This window comes from Moschus berezovskii, chromosome 25, assembly GCF_049115385.1.
Source record: "Moschus berezovskii isolate FMDL1 chromosome 25, NW_MosBer_1.0, whole genome shotgun sequence".
NCBI lineage: Eukaryota > Metazoa > Chordata > Mammalia > Artiodactyla > Moschidae > Moschus > Moschus berezovskii.
In genome coordinates, this window is record NC_142484.1 from 21,948,647 (window position 1) to 21,972,851 (window position 24,205).

Genomic DNA, 24,205 nt, shown 5'->3' on the forward strand with positions numbered 1-24,205 from the left:
CCTACCATGCTTCTCCATCCATGGGATTTTCCAGGCAAGAGTACTAGAGTGGAGTGCCATTGCCTTCTCCGAGCCCGTTAGAATGGCTATCATGAATATTGGCAAGGATGTGGAGAAAAGGAAACCTTAATACAATTCTGGGAATACAACAAACAAGTGCAACCACTATGGGAAAAGTTACAGAGGTTCTTCAAAAAACTAAAAATAAAACTTAATGTATGATCCAAAAATTGGTATATATCCGAAGGAAACAAAAACAGTAATATGAAAACATACAGGAAACCACTGTTATAGCAGCATTATTTTAATAGCATAGATGTGGCAGCCACCTAAGTGTCCATCAACAAATGAATTTATACATACATACACATATACATTTAATGACTGAGTAATATATATATATATATATATATTCAGTTCAGTTCAGTCGCTCAGACTTGTCCAACTCTGTGACCCCATGAACCGCAGCATACCAAGCCTTCCTGTACATCACCAACTCCCAGAGTCCATCCAAACCCATGTCCATTGAGTCGGTGATGCCCATCCAACCTTCTCAACTTCTGGAGTCCCCTTCTCCTCCTGCCCTCAATCCCTCCCAGCATCAGGGTCTTTTCCAATGAGTCAGCTCTTCACATCAGGTGGCTGAAATATTGGAGTTTCAGCTTCAACATCAGTCCTTCCAATGAACACCCAGGTCTGATCTCCTTTAGGATGGACTGGTTGGATCTCCTTGCATTCCAAGGGACTCTCAAGAGTCTTCTCCAACACCATAGTTCAAAAGCATCAATTCTTCAGTGATCAGGTTTCTTCACAGTCCAACTCTCACATCCATACATGACCACTGGAAAAACTATAGCCTTGACTAGACGGACCTTTGATGGCAAAGTAATGTCTCTGCTTTTTAATATACTATCTATGAATGCTCAAACTACCGCACAATTGCACTCATCTCACACGCTGTAAAGTTATGCTCAAAATTCTCCAAGCCAGGCTTCAGCAATATGGGAACCGTGAACTTCCAGATGTTCAAGCAGGTTTTAGAAAAGGCAGAGGAACCAGAGATCAAATTGCCAACATCCGCTGGATCATGGAAAAAGCAAGAGAGTTCCAGAAAAACATCTATTTCTGCTTCATTGACTATGCCAAAGCCTTTGACTGTGTGGATCACAATAAACTGTGGGAAATTCTGAAAGAGATGGGAATACCAGACCACCTGACCTGCCTCTTGAGAAACCTGTATGCAGGTCAGGAAGCAACAGTTAGAACTGGACATAGAACAACAGACTGGTTCCAAATAGGAAAAGGAGTACGTCAAGGTTGTATATTGTCACCCTGTTTATTTAACTTATATGCAGAGTACATCATGAGGAATGCTGGGCTGGAAGAAGCAGAAGCTGGAATCAAGATTGCCAGGAGAAATATCAATAACCTCAGATATGCAGATGACACCACCCTTATGGCAGAAAGTGAAGAGGAACTTAAAGGTCTCTTGATGAAAGTGAAAGAGGAGAGTGAAAAGGTTGGCTTGAAGCTCAACATTCAGAAAACGAAGATCATGGCATCTGGTCCCATCACTTCTTGGGAAATAGATGGGGAAACAGTGGAAACCGTGTCAGACATTATTTTTTGGGGCTCCAAAATCACTGCAGATGCTGATTGCAGCCATGAAATTAAAAGATGTTTACGCCTTGGAAGGAAAGTTATGACCAGCCTAGATAGCATATTAAAAAGCAGAGACATTACTTTGCCAACCAACGTCCGTCTAGTCAAGGCTATGGTTTTTCCAGTGGTCATGTATGGATGTGAGAGTTGGACTGTGAAGAAAGCTGATCGCCAAAGAATTGATGCTTTTTAACTGTGGTGCTGGAGAAGACTCTTGAGAGTCCCTTGGACTGCAAGGAGATTCAACCAGTCCATTCTAAGGGAGATCAATCCTGGGTGTTCATTAGAAGGACTTATGCTAAGGCTGAAACTCCAATACTTTGGCCACTTCATGCGACGAGTTGACTCACTGGAAAAGACTCTGATGCTGGGAGCGATTAGGGGTAGGAGGAGATGGGGACGACAGAGAATGAGATGGCTGGATGGCATCACCGACTCGATGGACATGAGTTTGAGTGAACTCCGGGAGTTGGTGATGGACAGGGAGGCCTGGCATGCTGTGATTCATGGGGTCGCTGAGAGTCGGACATGACTGAGCGACTGAACTGAACTGAACTGAACTGATGTTGGTCATAACTTTCCTTCCAAGGAGTAAGTGTCTTTTTAATTTCATGGCTGCAATCACCATCTGCAGTGATTTAGGAGCCCAGAAAAATGAAGTCCGCCACTGTTTCCATTGTTTCCACTGTTTCCCTATCTATTTACCATGAAGTGATGGGGCCGGATGCTGTGATCCTAGTTTTCTGAATGTTGAGCTTCAAGCCAACTTTTTCACTCTCCTCTTTCACTTTCGTCAAGAGGCTGTTTAGTTCTTCTTCACTTTCTGCCATAAGGGTGGTGTCATCTGCATATCTGAGGTTACTGATATTTCTCCTGGCAATCTTGATTCCAGCTTCTGCTTCTTCCAGCCCAGTGTTTCTCATGATGTACTCTGCATATAAGTTAAATAAGCAGGGTGACAATATACAACCTTGACTTACTCCTTTTCCTATTTGGAACCAGTCTGTTGTTCCATGTCCAGTTCTAACTGTTGCTTCCTGACCTGCATATAGGTTTCTCAAGAGGCAGGTCAGGTGGTCTGGTATGCCCATCTCTTTCAGAAGTTTCCACAGTTTATTATGATACACAATGTCAAAGGCTTTGGCATAGTCAATAAAGCAGAAATAGATGTTTTTTCTGGAACTCTCTTGCTTTTTCCATGATCCAGCAGATGTTGATAATTTGATCTCTGGTTCCTCTGCTTTTTCTAAATCCAGCTTGAACATCTGGAATTTCACGGTTCACGTATTGTGGAAGCCTCGGTTTTAGAATTTTAAGCATGACTTTACTAGCGTGTGAGATGAGTGCCATTGTGCGGTAGTTTGAGCATTCTTTGGCATTCCCTTTCTTTGGGATTGGGATGAAAACTGACATTTTCCAGTCCTGTGGCCACTGCTGAGTTTTCCAAATTTGCTGGCATATTGAGTGCAGCACTTCCACAGCATCATCTTTCAGGATTTGAAATAGCTCAACTGGAATTCCATCACCTCCACTAGCTTTGTTCATAGTGATGCTTCCTAAGGCCAACTTGACTTCACATTCCAGGATGTCTGGCTCTAGGTGAGTGATCATACCATCGTGATTATCTGGGACGTGATCTTTTCTGTTTAGTTCTTCTGTGTGTTCTTGCCACCTCTTCTTAATATCTTCTGCTTCTGTTAGGTCCATACCATTTCTGTCCTTTATCGAGGCCATCTTTGCATAAAATGTTCCCTTGGTATCTCTAATTTTCTTGAAGAGATCTCTTGTCTTTCCCATTCTATTGTTGTCCTCTATTTCTTTGCATTGATTGCTGAGGATGGCTTTCTTATCTCTCCTTGCTGTTCTTTGGAACTCTGCATTCAAATGGGTATATCCTTCCTTTTCCCCTTTGCTTTTCACTTCCCTTCTTTTTACAGCTATGTAAGTCCTCCTCAGACAACCATTTTCCTTTTTTGCCTTTTTTGTATTTCTTTTTCTTGGGATGATCTTGATTCCTGTCTCCTGTACAATGTCATGAACCTCCGTCCATAGTTCATCAGGCACTCTATCTATCAGATCTAGTCCATTACATCTATTTGTCACTTCCACTGTATAGTCATAAGGGATTTGATTTAGGTCATACCTGAATGGTGTAGTGGTTTTCTCAACTTTCTTCAATTTCAGTTTGAATTTGACAATAGGGAGTTCATGACCTGAGCCACAGTCATCTCCCGGTCTTGTTTTTGCTGACTGTATAGAGATTCTCCATCTTTGGCTGCAAAGAATATAATCAATCTGATTTTGGCGTCAACCATCTGGTGATGTCCATGTCTTCTCTTGTGTTGTTGGAAGAGGGTGTTTGCTATGACCAGTGCATTCTCTTGGCAGAACTCTATTAGCATTTGCCCCACTTCATTCTGTACTACGTGGCCAAATTCACCTGTTATTCCAGGTGTTTCTTGACTTCCTACTTTTGCATTACAGTCCCCTATAATGAAAAGGACAACTTTTGGGGTGTTTATATATATATATGTTAGTCATGAAAATATTGGTCATGAAAAAATGAAATTCTGTTGTTTACAATTATGTAGTTGACCATAGAGAATAGTTTATTTGTAGTAGGCCATAGAGTTCAGTGAAATAATGGAAAGATCAATGTTATATGATATGTTATATGTAAAATATAAAAAAAAATGAAAGAAAAGTGAATATTACAGAATAGAAACATTTTCACAGACATAGAGACCAAACTAGTGGTTATCAATGAGGAAAAGGAAGGGCTGAAGGGAAATATAGGAGTAGGGGATTAAAAGATACAGAACAGTATGTATAAAATAAATAAACAACAAGGGTATATTATATAGTTGGAGAATATAGTCAATATTTTCATAAAAATTTAAATGAAGTATAATCTATAAAAATATTGAATCACTATATTTTATACCTGAAACTAACATAATATTATAAATCACCTATACTTGAAGAGAAAGCTCTTTCTTTGACTTCTGTTAACTTGATTGTAATGTGCCTTGTGGTGGATTTCTTTGGGATCATCTTATTTGGGATGTTAAGTTTTTGTTTCCTACTTCTGGATGTCCAGTTGTTTGCATAGACTTGAGGATTTTTTCAGCCAGATTTTATTTGAGAAAACTTTTAGATCATCACTTGCATTTTCTCCTGTGGTGATCCATGGAATGCCTATGTGGCTCATGTGATACTAACACTTCCTATAAATCCTAGACTTTTGACACAACTTTTCATTCTTCTTTTTCCTCCACTTACTAAATTATTTCAGATGTCTTTTTTCCGAAGTTTATAATTCTTTCTTACATTTTTTTAGTCTGCTATTTTGACCTGCTAGTGAATTTTTCAGTTCAATTATTGTGTTTTGGCTTCTTGATTTCTGTTTGGTACTCTTCAAAGAATAAAATTGCCACTTTGTTCATGTACTGTTCTTCAACAACCTTGAGCATCTTTATGATAGTTAAAGAATTTCTCAGTCAGGTAAATCATGTATCTCCATTTCAGTAGGGTCAAATTTAGGATCACTTTCTTGGAAAGAGCCTTTTTTTTTTTTTTAATCAATGTAATCCCACTTTTCTTCATTTTTCCTCATCTTTGTGCACTCATGTCTGCATATAGACAAAATAGCAAACTATTTTAATTCTCATAACCTGGCCTTGTAAAGGAGCTGACCCTCTCAATAAAATTGGCTAGAAAAAGCAGACCTCTCAATCTTGTGATAATATAACCCACTTTGTTTTTAGTAGCTCCAGGCCTCTGGAGAACGTCAGGATCCTGTAGACCCTTAACACAGGAGGTTAGTCAATTCCTCGGGCAGCTCCTAGATCAGTTGGGTCATTGGTTGAACAGTGTACCTTTTCCTTTACCAAGGAGAAACTGTAGGAAAAATATTTTCTACTACTAGCTATGTTAAGTTAATGTGGGGTAGGTGGCTATAGTGAATTTTAGCCCAAATTGCTGTCTGTCTTCTCTCTCACCTCGGCAGCTAAACTATGCCATATCCTGTATCCCTTCAGCTTTCTCACACAGGCTATACAGAGGCCAGTCTTCTGAATGGCCCTTAGAAAAGTTGGGGCTTTGGATGTATTGTGCATCTCTTTCTCTCCCCAGGGAGAACCTGGGAACTGGGGAATTTTGTCCCAATCACATATTTCTGGATCACCATAGGTATATGACAAGATGTACCTTGCATTTTCTTAACAGTTTCAACATGATTGGTATCACGCTGGAACTGTGTGCAGCATCCTTTTAACTAAGTTTGGGATTTTTTATAAAGGGAATCTGTACATAATTTGCTTTGAGTCAGTGTGTTCATGCAGGGAAGGAGATTCTAGGGCTTGCTCTTCTGCCATCTTGCTGATGGTAAATCGTCATTAATTTTGGCTGTTCCTTGGAGGATGAGAAATCCCTAGAGCAAAAAAAAACTTGAGTAAGATATTAAGTCTATAAGGAACTAAAGACAGATTGTATATACAATCCCCTTAGTTCCCTATTACACATAGAAACTGTTCCCTGGGGAATAGGTGGAACAAGCTGCTGCCATATCTATATCTGAGTATATTATTACACTCACATTAAATCCTCTGTTACTTCCTATGTGGCCAAAGTGATAATAATAGCAACCATTTATTTTTTTCTGCTGCTGGATAGGACTGATATCATAATCAAAATTATGATCTCTGATTCTGAAAGAATTCTAGGTCATATAAAGAATTAATTACAGATGGTGGTTTCTTAAAATCAATGAACCAAATCCTCAGAACCTGAAATTGCCCTTCCAGGACCATGGGGTAAAAACAAGAAGAAAGCCCTGGGATATTCTGCCTTTAAGAAGGTGAGTTTCTGAATTCCATTTATATTCATGTTTTCCTTGTTCAAGAGAAAGACTGAGAACCTAAGATATGACAGTCCATTTCCTTTTTGTGCAGTCCTGAGATTCAGTTGAATCTTGCAGAGAAATCTGTTTGAGGGAAGAGCAGGGAATGTTAGGAATCATTTACAAACACAAGAGATGAAGTTTCTTAGTAAGTTTCTTCTCCATGTATGGAACACTCTTTCTTCTACTTTTATAACTTTTGCTCTGTGGTATATGGAAGGACTGAGGCTGAACCTGAAATTCCAGTAATACGGCCATCCGATGTGAAGAACTGACTCATTGAAAAAGATTCTGGTTCTGGGAAATATTGAAGGTGGAGAAGGTGATGACAGAGGATGAGATGGTTGGATGGAATCACCGGCTTGATGGACATGAGTTTGAGTAGGTTCCGGGAGTTGGTGATAGACAGGGAGGCTTGGCGTGCTGCCCTCCATGGGGTCGCAAAGAGTCAGACATAACTGAGCAACTGAACTGATATGGAGTAACTTAAGCTGTCCTAGCCTTGCTTGTTTTTTAAATAAATTGGAAGCAATATTCTTGGTTCCTACCCTACATAGTCTTATGTGTTCTAGAGGCAAAAACCAGGCTTTAGGGGTTGTTGCCAAAAGAATAGGAGAGGTGAGGAGAGGGTCCAAGTGAATGAAATAATGATGAGATGAGAGAAGGGAAACTGTCCTCGTTCACGCTTGTTTTCCTTTGTTGTTCAGTTGCTCAGCCATTTCCGACTCTTTGCAGCGCTATGGACAGTAGCCCGCCAGACTCCTCTGTCCATAGGATTCTCCAGGCAAGAATACTGGAGTGGGTTGCCATTCCCTTCTCCAGGGGATCTTCCTGACCCACGGATCACACTTGCCTCTCCTGTGTCTCCTGCATTGCAGATTGATTCTTTACCCCTGAGCCACCATTATTCTTTTGGATAAAAGGCTAAATTTTGATGCTTTACAAAGCATCAAACACTTTGTAAAGCATTTGCTTTACAAACGCTTTGGTTTGTAAAGCATTTATACAGGAAATTTATGTCACTCATTTCCATGATAATGGTAAGTAAATTCTATGGGTCCACTTTGGGCTATTCACAGTCAATCCCAGTGCATACATCACTTTATGTGAGGAGATGTGAGAAATACTTTTTCCTCCATGTAACCCTTCTCTCCTGTTTTCACAGATCTCCTTAGAGAAGAATGGCTCCAGGGAATGACTCTTTGATGACTCAGTTCATTTTAGTGGGATTAACAGACCAATCAGTTCTTCAGCTCCCCCTGTTTTTCCTATTTCTAGTAATGTATATGGTCACTGTGATGGGAAATTTGAGCTTGATCATTCTAATTGGGCTGAGTTCACATCTACACACCCCTATGTACTTTTTCCTCTTTAATTTGTCCTTCATAGATCTCTGTTATTCTTCTGTTTTTACACCTAAAATGCTGATTAACATCATATTAAAGAAGAAGAGTATCTCCTACATGGGGTGCATGACTCAGCTTTACTTCTTGACTTTTTTTGGTATTTCTGAATGCTATGTGTTGACATCAATGGCCTATGACCGCTATGTGGCCATCTGTAACCCACTATTGTATAACATTGCCATGTCCCCTAAAGTGTGTTCCAGCTTTATGCTCGGTTCCTACTTGATGGCGTTTTTGGATCCCATGATCCTTATTGGAGGCATGTTGAGATTGACCTTCTGTGATACAAACACTATCAACCATTATTTGTGTGACACGTACCCTCTGCTCCATCTCTCCTGCACAAGTACCTACATCCTTGAACTGGAAGTTATCATCATGTCAGGCATCAACATCATTGTGCCCAGTCTCACCATCTTTATCTCTTATGGTCTCATCCTCTCCAACATCCTCCACATCAGCTCCACAGAGGGCAGGTCTAAAGCCTTCAGCACCTGCAGTTCCCACATCATTACTGTTTCTCTGTTCTTTGGATCAAGTGCATTTGTGTATCTCAAACCACCTTCTATGCTCATGAATAAGGGAAAAGTCTCGTCTGTCTTTTACACCAATGTGGTTCCCATGATGAATCCCTTAATTTACAGCTTAAGGAACAAAGATGTTAAACTTGCTCTGAGAAAAGTCCTGAGGATGGTGAAGTTTTGATCAGAGACATTATCTGTCTGTGCATATAGTTTTAGGAGAAGGAGATTCTGTGTGTTCATTTAAATATTTATAGTTACAATCTTCTTTCTCTCTTTTTTAAATAACATGATTTAAATAATATTTGAGCCTTCCCCCAATAATTTATCTCTGTCTTTTCTGTCTGTTACTTCTTTTCCCCTAATCATTTGCATGGTATCTCCTGCAGTTTTCCTTTTTACTAGCAATTTTAAATTAAAAGTGTAATATCTCTGTTATTTTTATTGTCATTTCATACTTTCAGTTTTTACTGAAAAGGAAAATGGTCCCCAAGTGATCAAATTTGAGACACCTCTGATATAATGACAGACCAGTGATGAAAATCAGCTAGATAAGACTAAAGTAACATTCTTTCACTGGAGTTACGCTTATCTGCCCCTTGTTGTTAGAAAAACGCATCAGATATTCTGTTTCTACTCCCATCTTTCCATTTTCTGACCTGGAAGACTATGTCTCTTTTAAATGTCAGAGATTGAAGTTTCCATAAAGGCTTTATCTGCAATTTATTTTGTATCTGGTAAATATTTTACATCTGAAACACCCCCCCCCCCCGCCCCCGGTGTAAACGTCAATCCAACATTTGCTCACACTTTCACAAGTTCCTGGGACTTGAGCAACCAAAAGCGCCTTGCGGAAGGAAAAAAAAAAAACAGCCCCTCCCCGGAGGCTCACGTTTCGCAAAGAAAGTCCCTGAGCTGTATACCCGTGTGATATGCTAATTATGTAGATTTGGGGCTTTAAAACCGGTCTGTAACTGTTGCTAGGGGTCCTCGGCTCGCTTTTGATGCGGAGGGCCCGTTTGCGCAAATGTTCAATAAAATCCTCTTGCTGATTGCATCTGTCGGCGTGGTGCTTGGGTCCCAGGGTCGCCCACCCAGACGTTGGTTTGGGCAAAGGCTGGCCCAACAATCAAACTTCTTTGGCTGGATTTTTCCCTTTATCTTTGCACAATTAACTCAGCAGATCATCTAAATATATTTATTTCATTGATGGTAAAATGAAGCTCCAAATGGTTAATTATTAAATGTCACAGGTTCATAAAGAAAAAAATCTAGACTAAACAGTTAGCCTTCTAATTTCAAGTCTGCTACTTCTGTGGTCTACTTCATTCTATTTGTTTCAGTTATGATCATTAATGAGAAAATATTTTTAATTTGAAGCTTAACTGTTGTTTATTCCAGGGGATGTATGAATTTCTCTCACGGTGCATGCTGCTTTTTTGTTGTTTGTTTTCCTATTTAGGCAAAGAGTTTCATGGGTTTCTTTGGGTAGGAAAGGAAGGTCTTTTGGACTAGTATATTGGTGAGATGGGGTTTCCCAGGGGGCATTATGATAAAGAAACTGCCTGCCAATGCAGGAGACGTAAGAGATGTGGGTTTGATCTCTGGGTCTGGAAGATCCCCTGGAGGAGAGCAAGGCAACTCACTCCAGTATTCTTACCTGAAGAATCCCATGGGCAGAGGAACCTGGAAGGCTACAGTCCACAGGGTCGCAAAGAGTCAGACATGACTAAATGACTTAGCACACACATTGGTGAAATGATTGACTCATATAGGAAGGGTTTTTGTATGTGTCTAAAATTAAGAAAACTGAATTTCAGGCGTTTGAAAGTGGTTTTTTTTATTATTATTATTATTAACAGAACAGGACGTGGTAAGGAAAAGAGTCCAGAATCACATCATGAAGACAGACCTCTACAAGACTCATAGCCAGAAAATAAGAGGTCGCTGTGTGGGAAGTGGTCATAAGGCTTAGGAAACAAATTTTATTCTGAAATTGTATTCTTCTGTACAGGAAAGTATATGTATTTCACAGTATATAAACCGTTGATAAAGTTATAATGCACATGACTGTACAGTAGTAGGGCATTGGGAAATAATGGTGGAAAAGGTGTGTCACATTTGGAACCAGGGAGAAAGAGGGCAGCTACAGGTGATAAAATAGTTAAGAGCATTTGAAATTCAAGTTAGGAAGAAGGAATTTAGAGAGTAAATTGAAGGACTTGAAAGCTCCTAACTATGACCCTGCTCTCCTTTCTATAATGCCCTAGAGATATTATTGAGCTCACGGTGTTTCTCTAAGTAGGCTATCAGCTTAAGTTATTTGATTTTTGACATTTTTTTTTTTTTGCAGAGTTTCATATGGTACTTCCATATGGTTGAGATTTTAAATTACTCAACCTCAAAGTGCAACTGGCAGTATAATAACATCTTGAAAGAAATACTTGGTGGATACACATATTTTTGCACTGTCTATACTGGAAAAGATGTTGCATTCTTATTTTTTTAAAGGCAAAAATTCAACCTATAAAATCCTTAGTATGATGTGTCAAGGGTTAATGTAAACATTTTCCATGAATGTCAGGCATGCACATGCCCAGGAGAGGCTTCGACAAAGCTTTTGGAACCCAAAGTTGGCTAGTAGGACCTTTCCCCTCCAATATCCAGTGTCTGTGCTCTGATTACTGATTTTTGCTTCTGAACCAGATGTGCAGACACAGGGGGAGCAACCACTGTTAGTGTCTCCCCCCCATCACTATAATCCCTTTCTGATCCAGCTGAAGTGACTTCCAGGGAGTTTAAAGGCCTGTACCCTTTTTCCTTCCCATTCTGTTTTTCTTTTTGGAGCCAGACATTAAAGACTAGGACTTTTGTAAAGTAAGAAGCATATACAGAGATAATGGGAAGGTCTCCATGTATGTACCTGGAATGATACAGGCTCAAAAAGACCAGAAAGGAATTTAAAGTTTTCACCTAAACCTGATCTTCTGTGCAGAGAGAGCCTAAAACAATCTAAATTATAAAAATGAGACGGGAGCTCTAGACGGCAGGTTGGCAGGATGCTAAGCTCACCCCACCTCAGAAACACATCACATTACAACTGCATATAGAGAAACTCTTGCTGAAATCCATCTGGGCAAGAACAGATCAGCTGTTCTACAATAAAGGTTATAAAGAATAATCCATATGGAGTCTTCCAGGAAGGGGAAAGAAGCGATATGGTTGGGACCTATACTTCTCATCTGGGGCAGAGAAGAGGAAAGGGGATATCACAGGCTGGGGAATCCTCCTGGAGGAGCAAGGATTTGGGGCCAGAGTTTAGGCACACCAGTTCTAGGGTTTGCTGCTGCTGCTGCTAAGTCGCTTCAGTCGAGTCCGACTCTGTGCGACCCCACAGACGGCAGCCCACCAGGCTCCCCCATCCCTGGGATTCTCCAGGCAAGAATACTGGAGTGGGTTGCCATTTCCTTCTAGGGTTTAACAACAGGAAATAAACCCCTTTCTGGCTTGAAAACCTGAATGCTGCAAGTAACTGACACCCTGCTCTTGAAGAGCATGTGCCAGGCCTGCTCACTCCCAGTCACAGCATGGAGGCAGCAAATTGAAAACTGCCTGGGACTCCATCCAGCTGGAAAGAACCACCCCAGCATCCCCTCTTCCCCAGCCCTGACTGAGCTCCTGCCCCAGCCTCTCATGCTCCTGTGGTCACTGCCCACTAAAGGGGAGGATGCATTCCATTGTTAACAAAAGTGTGCACACTTGAAGGGATGGGAGGTGACTTGGACACTGAGGCTGCAACTGAGCCACTGTCAACTCATATGTCTGCAGGCACTCCAGGAGGAGTGAAGTTAGATCCAGAGAAGAGAACACTATCACCAATGTGCACATTCCTGTCCATATTGGGAGGGGGCAGGGTCATCTCTGTGCTGTGGCACCAAGCCCTCACCACTACCCAGCCACTGACTGAGGTGAGGTTGTTGATGCTTAGTTATTAAGTCATGTCCAACTCTTTTGTGACCCCATGGACTGTAGCCCACAAGGCTCCTCTGTTCGTGGGATTGCTCAGCCAAGAATACTAAAATCGGTTGCCATTTCCTGCTTCAGAGGACCTTCCTGACCCAGGAGTCAAACCTGGGTCTCCTGCTTGCCTGTTAGATTTTTTTTTTTTACCACTGAGCCACCAAGGGAGCCTTTTGCACACTTGGGAGAAATCAAAACCAGCACAGAGTCAAGAAACCAACACAGCCAAAAGTTCACAGGCCTAGAATAATACAGAAACTGCCATCACATACAGGATACATACATCACATACACCCACTTTCTCAACACTCTTTTTCCAGCTCCTCCAGCCACATGCCTACCCCTGATAAGGTGGTGAAAGCCATTGAGAACAGGGAAGCCCTTGCTCAACCCCTGGCTCTGCCTCTGTTCCCACCAACTCCAGCCATACATCCCACCAATGCAGTGGCTGCCATCACACCCCAGAAGAAGATACAGTCCATGCTCACTTCAAATCCTGTTCTCCCACCAAAGCCATTGAACATACACAGAATGCATAGGGACACTCCCATACAAGAAACCACTTTCAAGGACTGGAATATGTAATTGCTTTACCTAATGTCAGAGAGACAGAAAAAGTTAAGAAAAATCAGAAGTTGTAAGAATTTGTTTCAGACGAAAGAACAAGAGCAACGAAAACCTTTATTAAAACCCTAATGAAAAGTAGATAACTAATTTACTGGATAAAGAATTCAAAGCAATGGTAATAAGAATGCTAATGAAACTGGGGAAAATAATAGATAAACAGCATGAGTATTTTAACAAGGAACTGGTAAAAAAAAAAAAAAAGACAGTTATAGCTCAAGTCTACAATAACTGTAGTGAAAAATACACTAGAGGAAATTAGCAGCATTATAGTGATAAAGAAGAATGCTTAAGTGATATGGATGACAGAATAATGGAAACCACACAATGAGAATAGCAAAAAAGAACAACAGATTTTTTAAAATATGAGGAGTTTAATGGACCTCTGTGACAACATCAAGCTTATTAGCATTCGTGTTGTAGTGGAACCAGTAGAAAAAAAGAGAAAATGTAAAAGATATATTTAATGAAATTTTTGCTAAACACTTGAAGGAAACAGCTCTCCAGGTTTGGGAATTATGGAGAGTCTCAAACAAGATGAACCCAAAGTGAAATACACTGTGGCATATCATAGTCAAAATGGCAAAAGTTAAAGATCAAAATAGAATTTTAAAGGCAGCAATAGGAAAACAAAGAATCTCATTGGAGGAAACCCACATAAGTCTATTATAAGCTAATTTTTCTGAAGGACTTCTGCAGATCAGAAGGGAGTAACACAATATATTTATTTCTTTTTTATTTATTTATTTATTTTTAATTTGTTTTATTGGAGGCAAATTACCTTACATTAATATATTGGTTGGTTTTGCCATACATTGACATGAATCCGCCCCGGGTGTACATGTGTTCTCTTTCTTGAACCCCCCTCCCACCTCCCTCTTCCCCATATCCTCCCTCCATGTCATCCCCGTGCACCAGCCCCAAGCATCCTGTATCATGCGTCGAACCTGGACTGGTCACTTATGATAATATACATGCTACAATGCCGTTCTCCCCAATCATCCCACCTTCACCCTCTCCCACAGAGTCCCAAAGACTATTCTATATGCCTATGTCTCTTTTGCAGTCTCGTATACACGGTTCAGGTTACCATCTTTCTAAATTCCTAAATATTTCTAAAAACACAATATATTTTCTAAAAATATATATGTTTCTAAAAACACAACATCTTTCTAAAAACACAATATATTTAAACTGCTGAAGAGGAAAAAAAAAACCTCTGCAGCCCAAGATACTCTTCCAAGCAAGTCTATCATTCAGAATTGAAGTAAAAATAAGGAGCATTTCCAACAAGCAAAAACTAAAAGGGTTCACCAATACAAAAGCAACTATAGAGGAAATGTTAAAAAGTCTTCTTTGTTAAAAAAAGACTACAAGAAGAATAGGAAATTAGAGGAAGGGAAAATTCTATAGGTAAAGACAAGTATATAGTAAAGGCTGTGGATCAACCACATTAGGCTAATATAGTGGTTAAAAATGAAAATTATAAAATTAAGCCAAGATATGAAAGTAACCTAAATGTCCATCAAGGGCCAAATGGATAAAGATATGATAAATAAACACAATGGAATACTGCTCAGCTGTTAAAAAGAATGAAGTTTTGCCATTAGTAATAAATGAATGGACTTGGAGGATATTATACTAAATGAAATAAGTCAATGAGAAAGAAAAACACTAAACGATATCATTTATATCTGAAATCTAAAAGATACAACAAACTAGTAAATATAAAAATGAATCAGACTCACAGATACAGCAAACAAACTAATGGTTACCAATGAGGAAATAGAAGAGGCAGGGGCAAGAAAAGGATAGGGGACTAAGAGATACAGCTACTATGTATAAAGTAAACAAGCTATAAGGGTATATTGTACACACAGGGACTATAACCAATGTTGTATAATAAATATAAAAGAAATATAACCTTTAAAATTTGAACAAAGGGAGAAGAACCAAATCAATAAAATTAGAAATGAAAATGGAGAGATCACAACTGACAACACAGAAATACAAAGGATTATTAGAGAATACTATCAGCAATTATATGGCAATAAAATGAATAACCTGGAAGAAATGGACAAATTCCTAGAAAAGTACAACTTTCCAAAACTGAACCAGGAAGAAATAGAAAATCTGAACAAACCCATCACAAGCACGGAAATTGAAACTGTAATCAAAAATCTCCCAGCAAACAAAAGCCCAGGTCCAGACGGCTTCACAGCTGAATTCTACCAAAAATTTAGAGAAGAGCTAACATCTATTCTACTCAAACTCTTCCAGAAAATAGCTGAGGAAGGGAAACTTCCAAACTCATTCTATGAGGCCACCATCACCCTAATCCCAAAACCTGGTAAAGACCCCACAAAAAAAGAAAACTATAGGCCAATATCACTGATGAACATAGATGCAAAAATCCTTAACAAAATTCTAGCAATCAGAATCCAACAACACATTAAGAAGATCATACATCATGACCAAGTGGGCTTTATCCCAGGAATGCAAGGATTCTTCAATATACGCAAATCAATCAACGTAATACACCACATTAACAAACTGAAAAATAAAAATCATATGATTATCTCAATAGATGCAGAGAAAGCCTTCGACAAAATTCAACATCCATTTTTGATAAAAACTCTCCAGAAAGTGGGAATTGAAGGGACATACCTCAACATAATAAAAGCTATATATGACAAACCCACAGCAAACATTATCCTCAATGGTGAAAAACTGAAAGAATTTCCCCTAAAGTCAGGAACAAGACAAGGGTGCCCACTCTCACCACTACTATTCAACATAGTTCTGGAAGTTTTGGCCACAGCAATCAGAGCAGAAAAAGACATAAAAGGAATACAAATTGGAAAAGAAGAAGTAAAGCTTTCACTGTTCGCTGATGACATGATCCTCTACACAGAAAACCCTAAAGACTCTACCAGAAAACTACTAGAGCTAATCAATGATTACAGTAAAGTTGCAGGATATAAAATCAACACACAGAAATCCCTTGCATTCCTATACACTAATAATGAGAAAATAGAGAAATTAAGGAAACTATTCCATTCACTGTTGCAATGAAAACAATTAAATACTTAGGAATATATCTACCTAAGGAAACAAAAGACTTGTACATAGAAAACTATAAAACACTAGTGAAAGTAATCAAAGAGGACATGAATAGATGGAGAAATATACCGTGTTCGTGGATTGGAAGAATAAATATTGTAAAAGTGAGTATACTACCCAAAGTAATTTATACATTCAATGCAATCCCTATCAAGCTACCAACAATATTTTTCACAGAACTAGAACAAATGATCTCACAATTTGTATGGAAATACAAAAAACCTCGAATAGCCAAAGCAATCTTGAGGAAGAAGAATGGAACTGGGGGAATTAACCTGCCGGACTTCAGGCTCTATTACAAAGCCACAGTCATCAAGACAGTATGGTACTGGCATAAAGACAGAAATATAGAACAATGGAACAAAATAGAAAGCCCAGAGATAAACCCACGCTCCTATGGACACCTTATCTTCGACAAAGGAGGCAAGAATATAAAATGGAGAAAAGACAGTCTCTTTAACAAGTGGTGCTGGGAAAACTGGTCAGCCACTTGTAAAAGAATGAAACTAGAACACTTCCTAACACCATACACCAAAATAAACTCAAAATGGATTAAAGATCTAAATGTAAGACCAGAAACTATAAAACTCCTAGAGGAGAACGTAGGCAATACACTCTCCGACATAAATCACAGCAGGATCCTCCAAGACCCACCTCCCAGAATATTGGAAATAAAAGCAAAAATAAACAAATGGGACCTAATTAAAATCAAAAGCTTCTGCACAGCAAAGGAAACTCTAAGCAAGGTGAGAAGACAACCTTCAGAATGGGAGACAATAATAGCAAATGAAGCAACTGATAAAGGATTAATCTCCAAATTATACAAGCAGCTCCTGCAGCTTAATTCCAGAAAACTAAGTGACCCAATCAAAAAATGGGCCAAAGAACTAAACAGACATTTCTCCAAAGAAGACATAAAGATGGCTAATAAACACATGAAAAAATGCTCAACATCCCTCATCATCAGAGAAATGCAAATCAAAACCACAATGAGATACCATTTCACACCAGTCAGAATGGCTGCTATCCAAAAGTCTACATGCAATAAGTGCTGGAGAGGGTGTGGAGAGAAGGGAACCCTCTTACACTGTTGGTGGGAATGCAAACTAGTACAGCCACTATGGAGAACAGTGTGGAGATTCCTCAGAAAACTGGAAATAGAACTGCCATATGATCCAGCGATTGCACTCCTGGGCATACACACCGAGGAAACCAGAATTGAAAGAGACACATGTACTCCAATGTTCATTGCAGCACTGTTTATAATAGCCAGGACATGGAAGCAACCTAGATGTCCATCTGCAGATGAATGGATAAGAAAGCTTTGGTACATATACACAATGGAGTATTTCTCAGCCATCAAAAAGAATGCATTTGAATCAGTTTTAATGAGGTGGATGAAATTGGAGCCAATTATACAGAGTGAAGTAAGCCAGAAAGAAGAACATCAATACCGTATATTAACGCATATATATGGAATTTAGAAAAATGGTAACCTGAACCCTGTATAAGAGACTGCAAAAGAGACATAGGCATTTAGAACAGTCTTTGGGACTCTGTGGGAGAGGGTGAAGGTGGAATGATTGGAGAGAATGGAATTGTAGCATGTATATTATCATAAGTGACCAGTCCAGGTTCGACGCATAAATTTTCCTCTGTTCATTTCTTTGCATTTGTGCTTTTTTAATAAAATTCTTTTATAAAAAAAATAAATAAATAAATAAAAAATAAAATTTGAATAACTCTGTTGTACACCTGAAAATATAATATTGTAAGTAGATATAAACCTCTGTAAAAAGGTGAAAATTATAAATTCAGCCATAACTGCAACAAATGGGATAGACATGAAAATGTAAAATACAATATCTAAAACACAAAATGTGGGGGAAGCAAGCAAATATACTAGAATTTGTTTGAACTTAAATTGCTAACAGTTAAAAATGAGTGGCTACAGATATAGGTCAACATATATGAAACTGGTGGTAACCATAATAAAAAAACCTGCAGTAGATATTATAAAAACTAGAGAGAAAGAAGCACAGACATAAAACCACAGAAATCATCAAACCACAATGGAAAAGACCAATAGAGAAAGAGCAGAGAAGACATTCAGAAACATCCAGAAAACAAATAGCAAAAGATAGTAAGTAGATACATATTTACGTGTCAATAAACTAAACGTTCCAATAAGAAGACACAGGGTGGCTAAATGGATTAAAAACAAAACAAACAAAGAATCGTCTAACATGTCCTGCCTACAAGAGATTCACTTTGGATCAAAGAGACACACAGAATAAAATGAGGGATAGTAAAAGATATTCAAATCAAATGGAAAAAAAGAAAGAGGGGGATTCTATACCCATATAAGACAAAGTAGTCATTACAACAAAGTCAATAGTAAAAGACAAAGAAGGACATTAAAAGGATCAATGCAAGAAGAGAATATAATGTTCAGAAACGTATATGAACCTAATACGCTTATGTGCAAAGTTGCTTCAGTCGTGTCTGATTTTTGCAACCTCATGGACTGTAGCCAGCCAGGCTCCTCTGCCCATGGGATTCTCCAGGCAAGAATTCTGGTTTGGGTAGCCATTCCCTTCTACAGGGGATCTTCTTGATCCAAGAATTGAACCCGGGTCTCCTGCATTGTGGGTAGATTCTTTACCTTCTGAGCCACCACCAGGGAAGCCCTTGGAAAAAGGTAAAGAGGTACACCACAAAGCTAAAAATAAAACTGACTGTGATCCAACAATCAGTATATATCTGAAGAAAATGAAAACAGTACCATGAAAAATTATATGCGACCAGAGTTCATGGCAACATTATTGTCAATAGCAAAGATGTGGAAGCCACCTAAGTGTGAATCAACATATAAATTATATATATATATATGTGTGTGTGTGTGTGTGTGTGTGTATACATACATCATATACATATACATTTAATGACTTAATAACCAGTTAAATTCAGTTGCTCAGTTGTGTCTATTTGCAACCCCATGGAATGCAGCATGCCCGGCCTCCCTGTCCATCAACTCCAGGAGTTTATTCAAACTTAGGTCCATTGAGGTGGTGATGCCATCCAACCATCTCATCCTTTGTCATTCCCTTCTCCTCCTGCCCTCAATCTTTCCCAGAATCAGGGTCTTTTCAAATGAGTCAGCTCTTCACATCAGGTGGCCAAAGTACTAGAGTTTCATCTTCAGTATCAGTGGGCTTGAGAGTTTTTTGGACTGCAAGGAGATCCAACCAGTCAATCTTGAAGAAAATCAGTCCTGAATATTCATTGGAGGGACTGATGCTGAAGCTGAAACTCCAATACTTTGGCCACCTCATGCAAAGAACCAACTCATTGGAAAAGACCCTGATGTTGGCATAGATTTAGGGCAGGAGGAGAAGGGGATGACAGAGGATGAGATGGTTGGATGCATCATCGACTCAATGGACAAGAGTCTGAGCAAACTCTGGGAGATAGTGAAGGATAGGGAAGCCTGGAGTGCTGCAGTCCAGGGGATCTCAAAGAGTTGGACAAGACTGAGAAACTGAACAAGAACAAAAAAAAGAAGAAGAAGAAGAAGAGGAGTTGGGATGAATTAAGACATTGGGACTAACATATAAACACTACTATGTATCATATAGATAACAAATGAGAACCTCCTGTATAGCACAAGAACCTCTACTCAACGCTCTGTAGTGACTTACATGGGAAGGAAATTAAAAATAAAAAAGAGTGGTTATGTGTATACATATGACTGATTCAATTTGCTGTACAGCAAGAAACTAACACAACATTGTAAAGAAATTACACTGTAATAAAAGCTAACTAAAAAAATGAAACCTATTAGGCACCATCTACATGCTAGACTGCTGCTGCTGCTAAGTCGCTTCAGTCGTGTCTGACTCTGTGCGACCCCATAGACGGCAGCCCACCAGGCTCCCCCGTCCCTGTGATTCTCCAGGCAAGAACACTGGAGTGGGTTGCCATTTCCTTCTCCAATGCAGGAAAGTGAAAAGTAAAAGTGAAGTCGCTCAGTCGTGTCCGACTCTTCGGGACCCCATGGACTGCAGCCTACCAGGCTCCTCCGCCCATGGGATTTTCCAGGCAAGAATACTGGAGTAGGTTGCCATTGCCTTCTCTGACGTGCTAGACTAGAGATATCCAAGTCCCACATACGATTTCAAACTTTCTGCTAGCCGAATTAGGAGAAGGCAATGGCAAGCCAGTCCAGTATTCTTGCCTAGAAAATCCCATGGGCGGAGGAGCCTGGTAGGCTGCAGTTCGTGGGGTCGCTAAGGGTCGGACACGACTGAGCGACTTCACTTTCACTTTTCACTTTCCTGCATTGGAGAAGGAAATGGCAACCCACTCCAGTGTTCTTGCCTGGAGAATCCCAGGGATGGGGGAGCCTGGTGGTCTTCCGTCTATGGGGTCACACACAGTCGGACACGACTGAAGTGACTTAGCAGCAGCAGCAGCAGCTAGCCAAATTAAAATGGTAAAAAAAGAAAGATGTGACATTAATTATAATAATGTTTCCTGTAACTCAATATATCCAAATATTATCACTTCAACATACAACCAATATAAAAATTAAGATACTTATACCTTTTATTGTATTAAGCCTTCAAAATGTTCTCAAAACAGCCCAGATCAATGTGACACTAATTTTTTAAATTAAAAACACTTGATCTCTATTTAGATTTCATTAAATTTACAGTTGAAGAGATAGATTCCCATATTTCAGTTCAGTTCAGTTCAGTCACTCAGTCGTGTCCGACTCTTTGCGACCCCATGAATCACAGAACGCCAGGCCTCCCTGTCCATCACCAGCTCCCGGAGTTCACTCAAACTTATGTCTATCGAGTCGGTGATGCCATCCAGCCATCTCATTCTCGGTCGTTCCCGTCTCCTCCCAACCCCAATCCCTCCCAGCATCAGACTCTTTTCCAGTGAGTCAACTCATCGCATGAGGTGGCCAAAGTATTGGAGTTTCAAGTTATGTCAAAAATGTGCTGGGCTATCTTTAGTTCTGGCGAGTAGGGGTTGCTCTCAAGTTGCAGCTACTAAGTTTGGTAGTTGTTACACTTGGGCTCTAGAGCATGGGCTTCAGTAGTTGTGGCCCAAGGGCTCATTAGTCATGGTGAATGGAATTAGTTGTCCCAGAACATGTGGCATCTTACCTTACCAGGAATTGTACCCATGTCCCCTGCATTGGCAGGTGGATTCTTTACTACTGGACCACCAGGGAAGTTCAATGGTCATACATTTTGTGTCATTTAAAAATAAAGTATCTTATTTAGTTAAATAGTAACTTTTTCATATTTTTATAGTTTTGTTGAGATAAAATTGACTGCATATGTTTAGTGAAAGTGAAAGTCACTCAGTCGTGTCTGACTCTTTGTGGACCCATGGCCTATATGGTCCACGGAATTCTCTAGGTTAGAATGCTATAGTAGGTAGTCTTTCCCTTCTCCAGTGGATCTTCCCAAATCTCCTGCATTGCAGGCAGATTCTTTACTAGCTGAGCCACCAGGGAAGCCCAAGAATACTGGAGTGGGTGGCTTGTCGCTTCTCCAGTGGATCTTGCTGATCCAGGAATTGAAGCGGGGTCTCCTGCATTGCAGGTAGATTCTTTACCAACTGAGCTATCAGGGAAGCCCAGTTTTAGGGAATGTGGTCCAAGATGGTGACATAGGAGGATCTTGAGCTCACCTTCTCCCATGAATGCAGTGAATCTACAGCTACAATGAAGACGTTCCCTCTGAAAAAGATCTGAAAACTAGCTGAGCACCTTCTTCACATTGTAAGGTGAGAAAAAGTCACACTGAGGTGAATAGAACAGGATGAGATACAGTCTCACTACAAACTCAACCTCAGCTGCATAAACCAAAAATGGTGAAGGTACTCACAAACCTGAGTTTTTTGCACTATTCTAGTTCTGATATAGAAGAAAATTGTTATTTTAGAACCATTTAAATTATAAGAAATCTTTCTCCTGAAGACCGAGTGTTCCTTTTCTCCTTTAATATTTATTTTCTAGACTGTGTAGAGAATTTATGGATTAGGAAATCTCAGAGGGAACATTTTTCCTGTAAGTGAGTCTTTGACAGGCCAGTTAATTGGGATTCCCTGGTACCTCATCTGGTAAAGAATCCACCTCAAATGCAGGAGACCCCAGTTCGATTCCTGGGTCAGAAAGATACCCTGGAGGAGGGATAAGCAACCCACTCCATATTCTTGGGCTTCCCTTGTGGCACAGATGGTAAAGAATCCATCTGCAATGAGGGTCATATAGGTTCAGTCCCTGGGCTGGAAAGATCCCCTGGAGGAGGGCATGGAAACCCACTTCAGTATCCTTGCCTGGAGAATCCCCAAGGACAGAGGAACCTGGTGGGTCACAGTCCATAGGGCCACAAAGAGTTGGACAAGACTGAGCAACTAACCATAGCACCAGCACTGATTTGCTAGGACTCATTTCTGAACCATATTGTCCAGAATTGCTCTTATGCCAAGGCTAAATATGTCTGGCTTCATGCATAAACTAGATGGAAGACTCTCTTAACAAGTTTCTGAATTTCTTATGTATTTGCTACATAAATTGTTTTTGCATCAGTTGTTTTTGTAGGAAAAAAGAGACTAGGGCTTTCTCTTCATTTCTGTATTCTAAATGAACAGAAAATGGGAGATTTGGCTCTTCTTTGGGGAATGGAAAATCCCTAAGTGAAGGGAAAACTTGAGTAAACTGTTGAATCTCTAAGGGACTAAGGACAGATTAAGGTACAGACTGCAAATGCAATCCCCCCAGGTCCCTATTATACATAGACTGTTTCCCTGGGGAAGACACTGAACAAGCTTCTGCCACGTTTATAACTGAGTGCATTATAGCATTACACTCACATTAAATCTGTGACTTACCAAGTGGCAAAAATAATAATAATGTTTATTTTTCTCTGCTGTTTGAGTGGACTGAAAGTCATAAATTGAAATTATGATCTATATTTCTAAAAGATTTTGAAGTGAAATCAGGAAATACATGTGGGCTACATTCTCTTATAATTAAAGGAACCAAAGCTTCAGAACCTGAAATTGCCCTACGAAGACCAGAGGGTAAAACCAGTGATAAGAAAGCCCTGGGTTTTCTGGAGAAAGGAAGGTGAGTTTCTGAATTCCATTTACTAATGTCCTTCTTGTTTGAAATGGAAGTCCAAGGATCTAAGATATGACAGTTTATTTCCCAATTTTCCATCCTGAGACTCACATAAATCTTAGAAAAATGTCTATTCAGGACATGAATCAGTGAATGTTCAGAGACACTAGGGGCCTAAAAGGATGCATTGGATTAGTCAGTAAGTTCCCTCTCCATGGATGGAAGTCCCACTCATCTACAGTTACAGTTTTTATTCTGTGATGTGGGGTGGAGAGTTAACCTCTTGTAGACTCTGGAAATTTAGTTAAGAAACAATTTTCTTTGTTCTCACCCCACCAGGTCTAGTCTGTTTTAAAGAGCAGCACTTAATCACTAGAGTCTCTGCCTATAGTCTTACTGATGAGGGGAGACTCCAAGTGAAAGGAGAAATGTTGAGATGGGGGAAGAATGAGTCAATCCTGGTCCAAACCTCTCCTTTATCCACTGTTTGTTTTTTATCCCCAAGCAGTCAAGTCTGCACAGGGCAGTGGTTTCCTTCCTTCTGTAGGCTAAGTTTTTATACTTTTTCCTACTTAGTTTATAAAGACCCGAAAAAGCAAAATTCCCTGTCACTCAGTTTCATGATCGGAGAAGGCAATGGCAAGCCAGTCCAGTACTCTTGCCTAGAAAATCCCATGGATGGAGGAGCCTGGTAGGCTGCAGTCCGTGGGGTCGCTAAGGGTCGGACACGACTGAGTGACTTCACTTTCACTTTTCACGTTCACACATTGGAGAAGGAAATGGCAACCCACTCCAGTGTTCT

The 24,205-nt window shown here is 39.8% G+C and overlaps 1 protein-coding gene across 2 annotated transcripts; it reads left to right on the forward strand.

Annotated features, from left to right (window-relative positions):
• Positions 1-518: 518 nt before the first annotated feature.
• On the forward strand, positions 519-8,673 carry LOC129548529 (olfactory receptor 8B3-like). Of its 2 annotated transcripts, XM_055415045.2 has the most exons (2): positions 519-529; positions 7,740-8,673. In XM_055415045.2, the coding sequence occupies exons 1-2, from the start codon at positions 519-521 to the stop codon at positions 8,671-8,673; spliced, it is 945 nt and encodes a 314-aa protein (XP_055271020.2). The 2 variants fall into 2 exon arrangements, with proteins under 2 accessions (XP_055271020.2, XP_088688174.1); XM_088832048.1 differs by lacking the exon at positions 519-529 and having other exon boundaries at positions 7,711-8,673.
• The last annotated feature ends 15,532 nt before the right edge of the window (positions 8,674-24,205 follow it).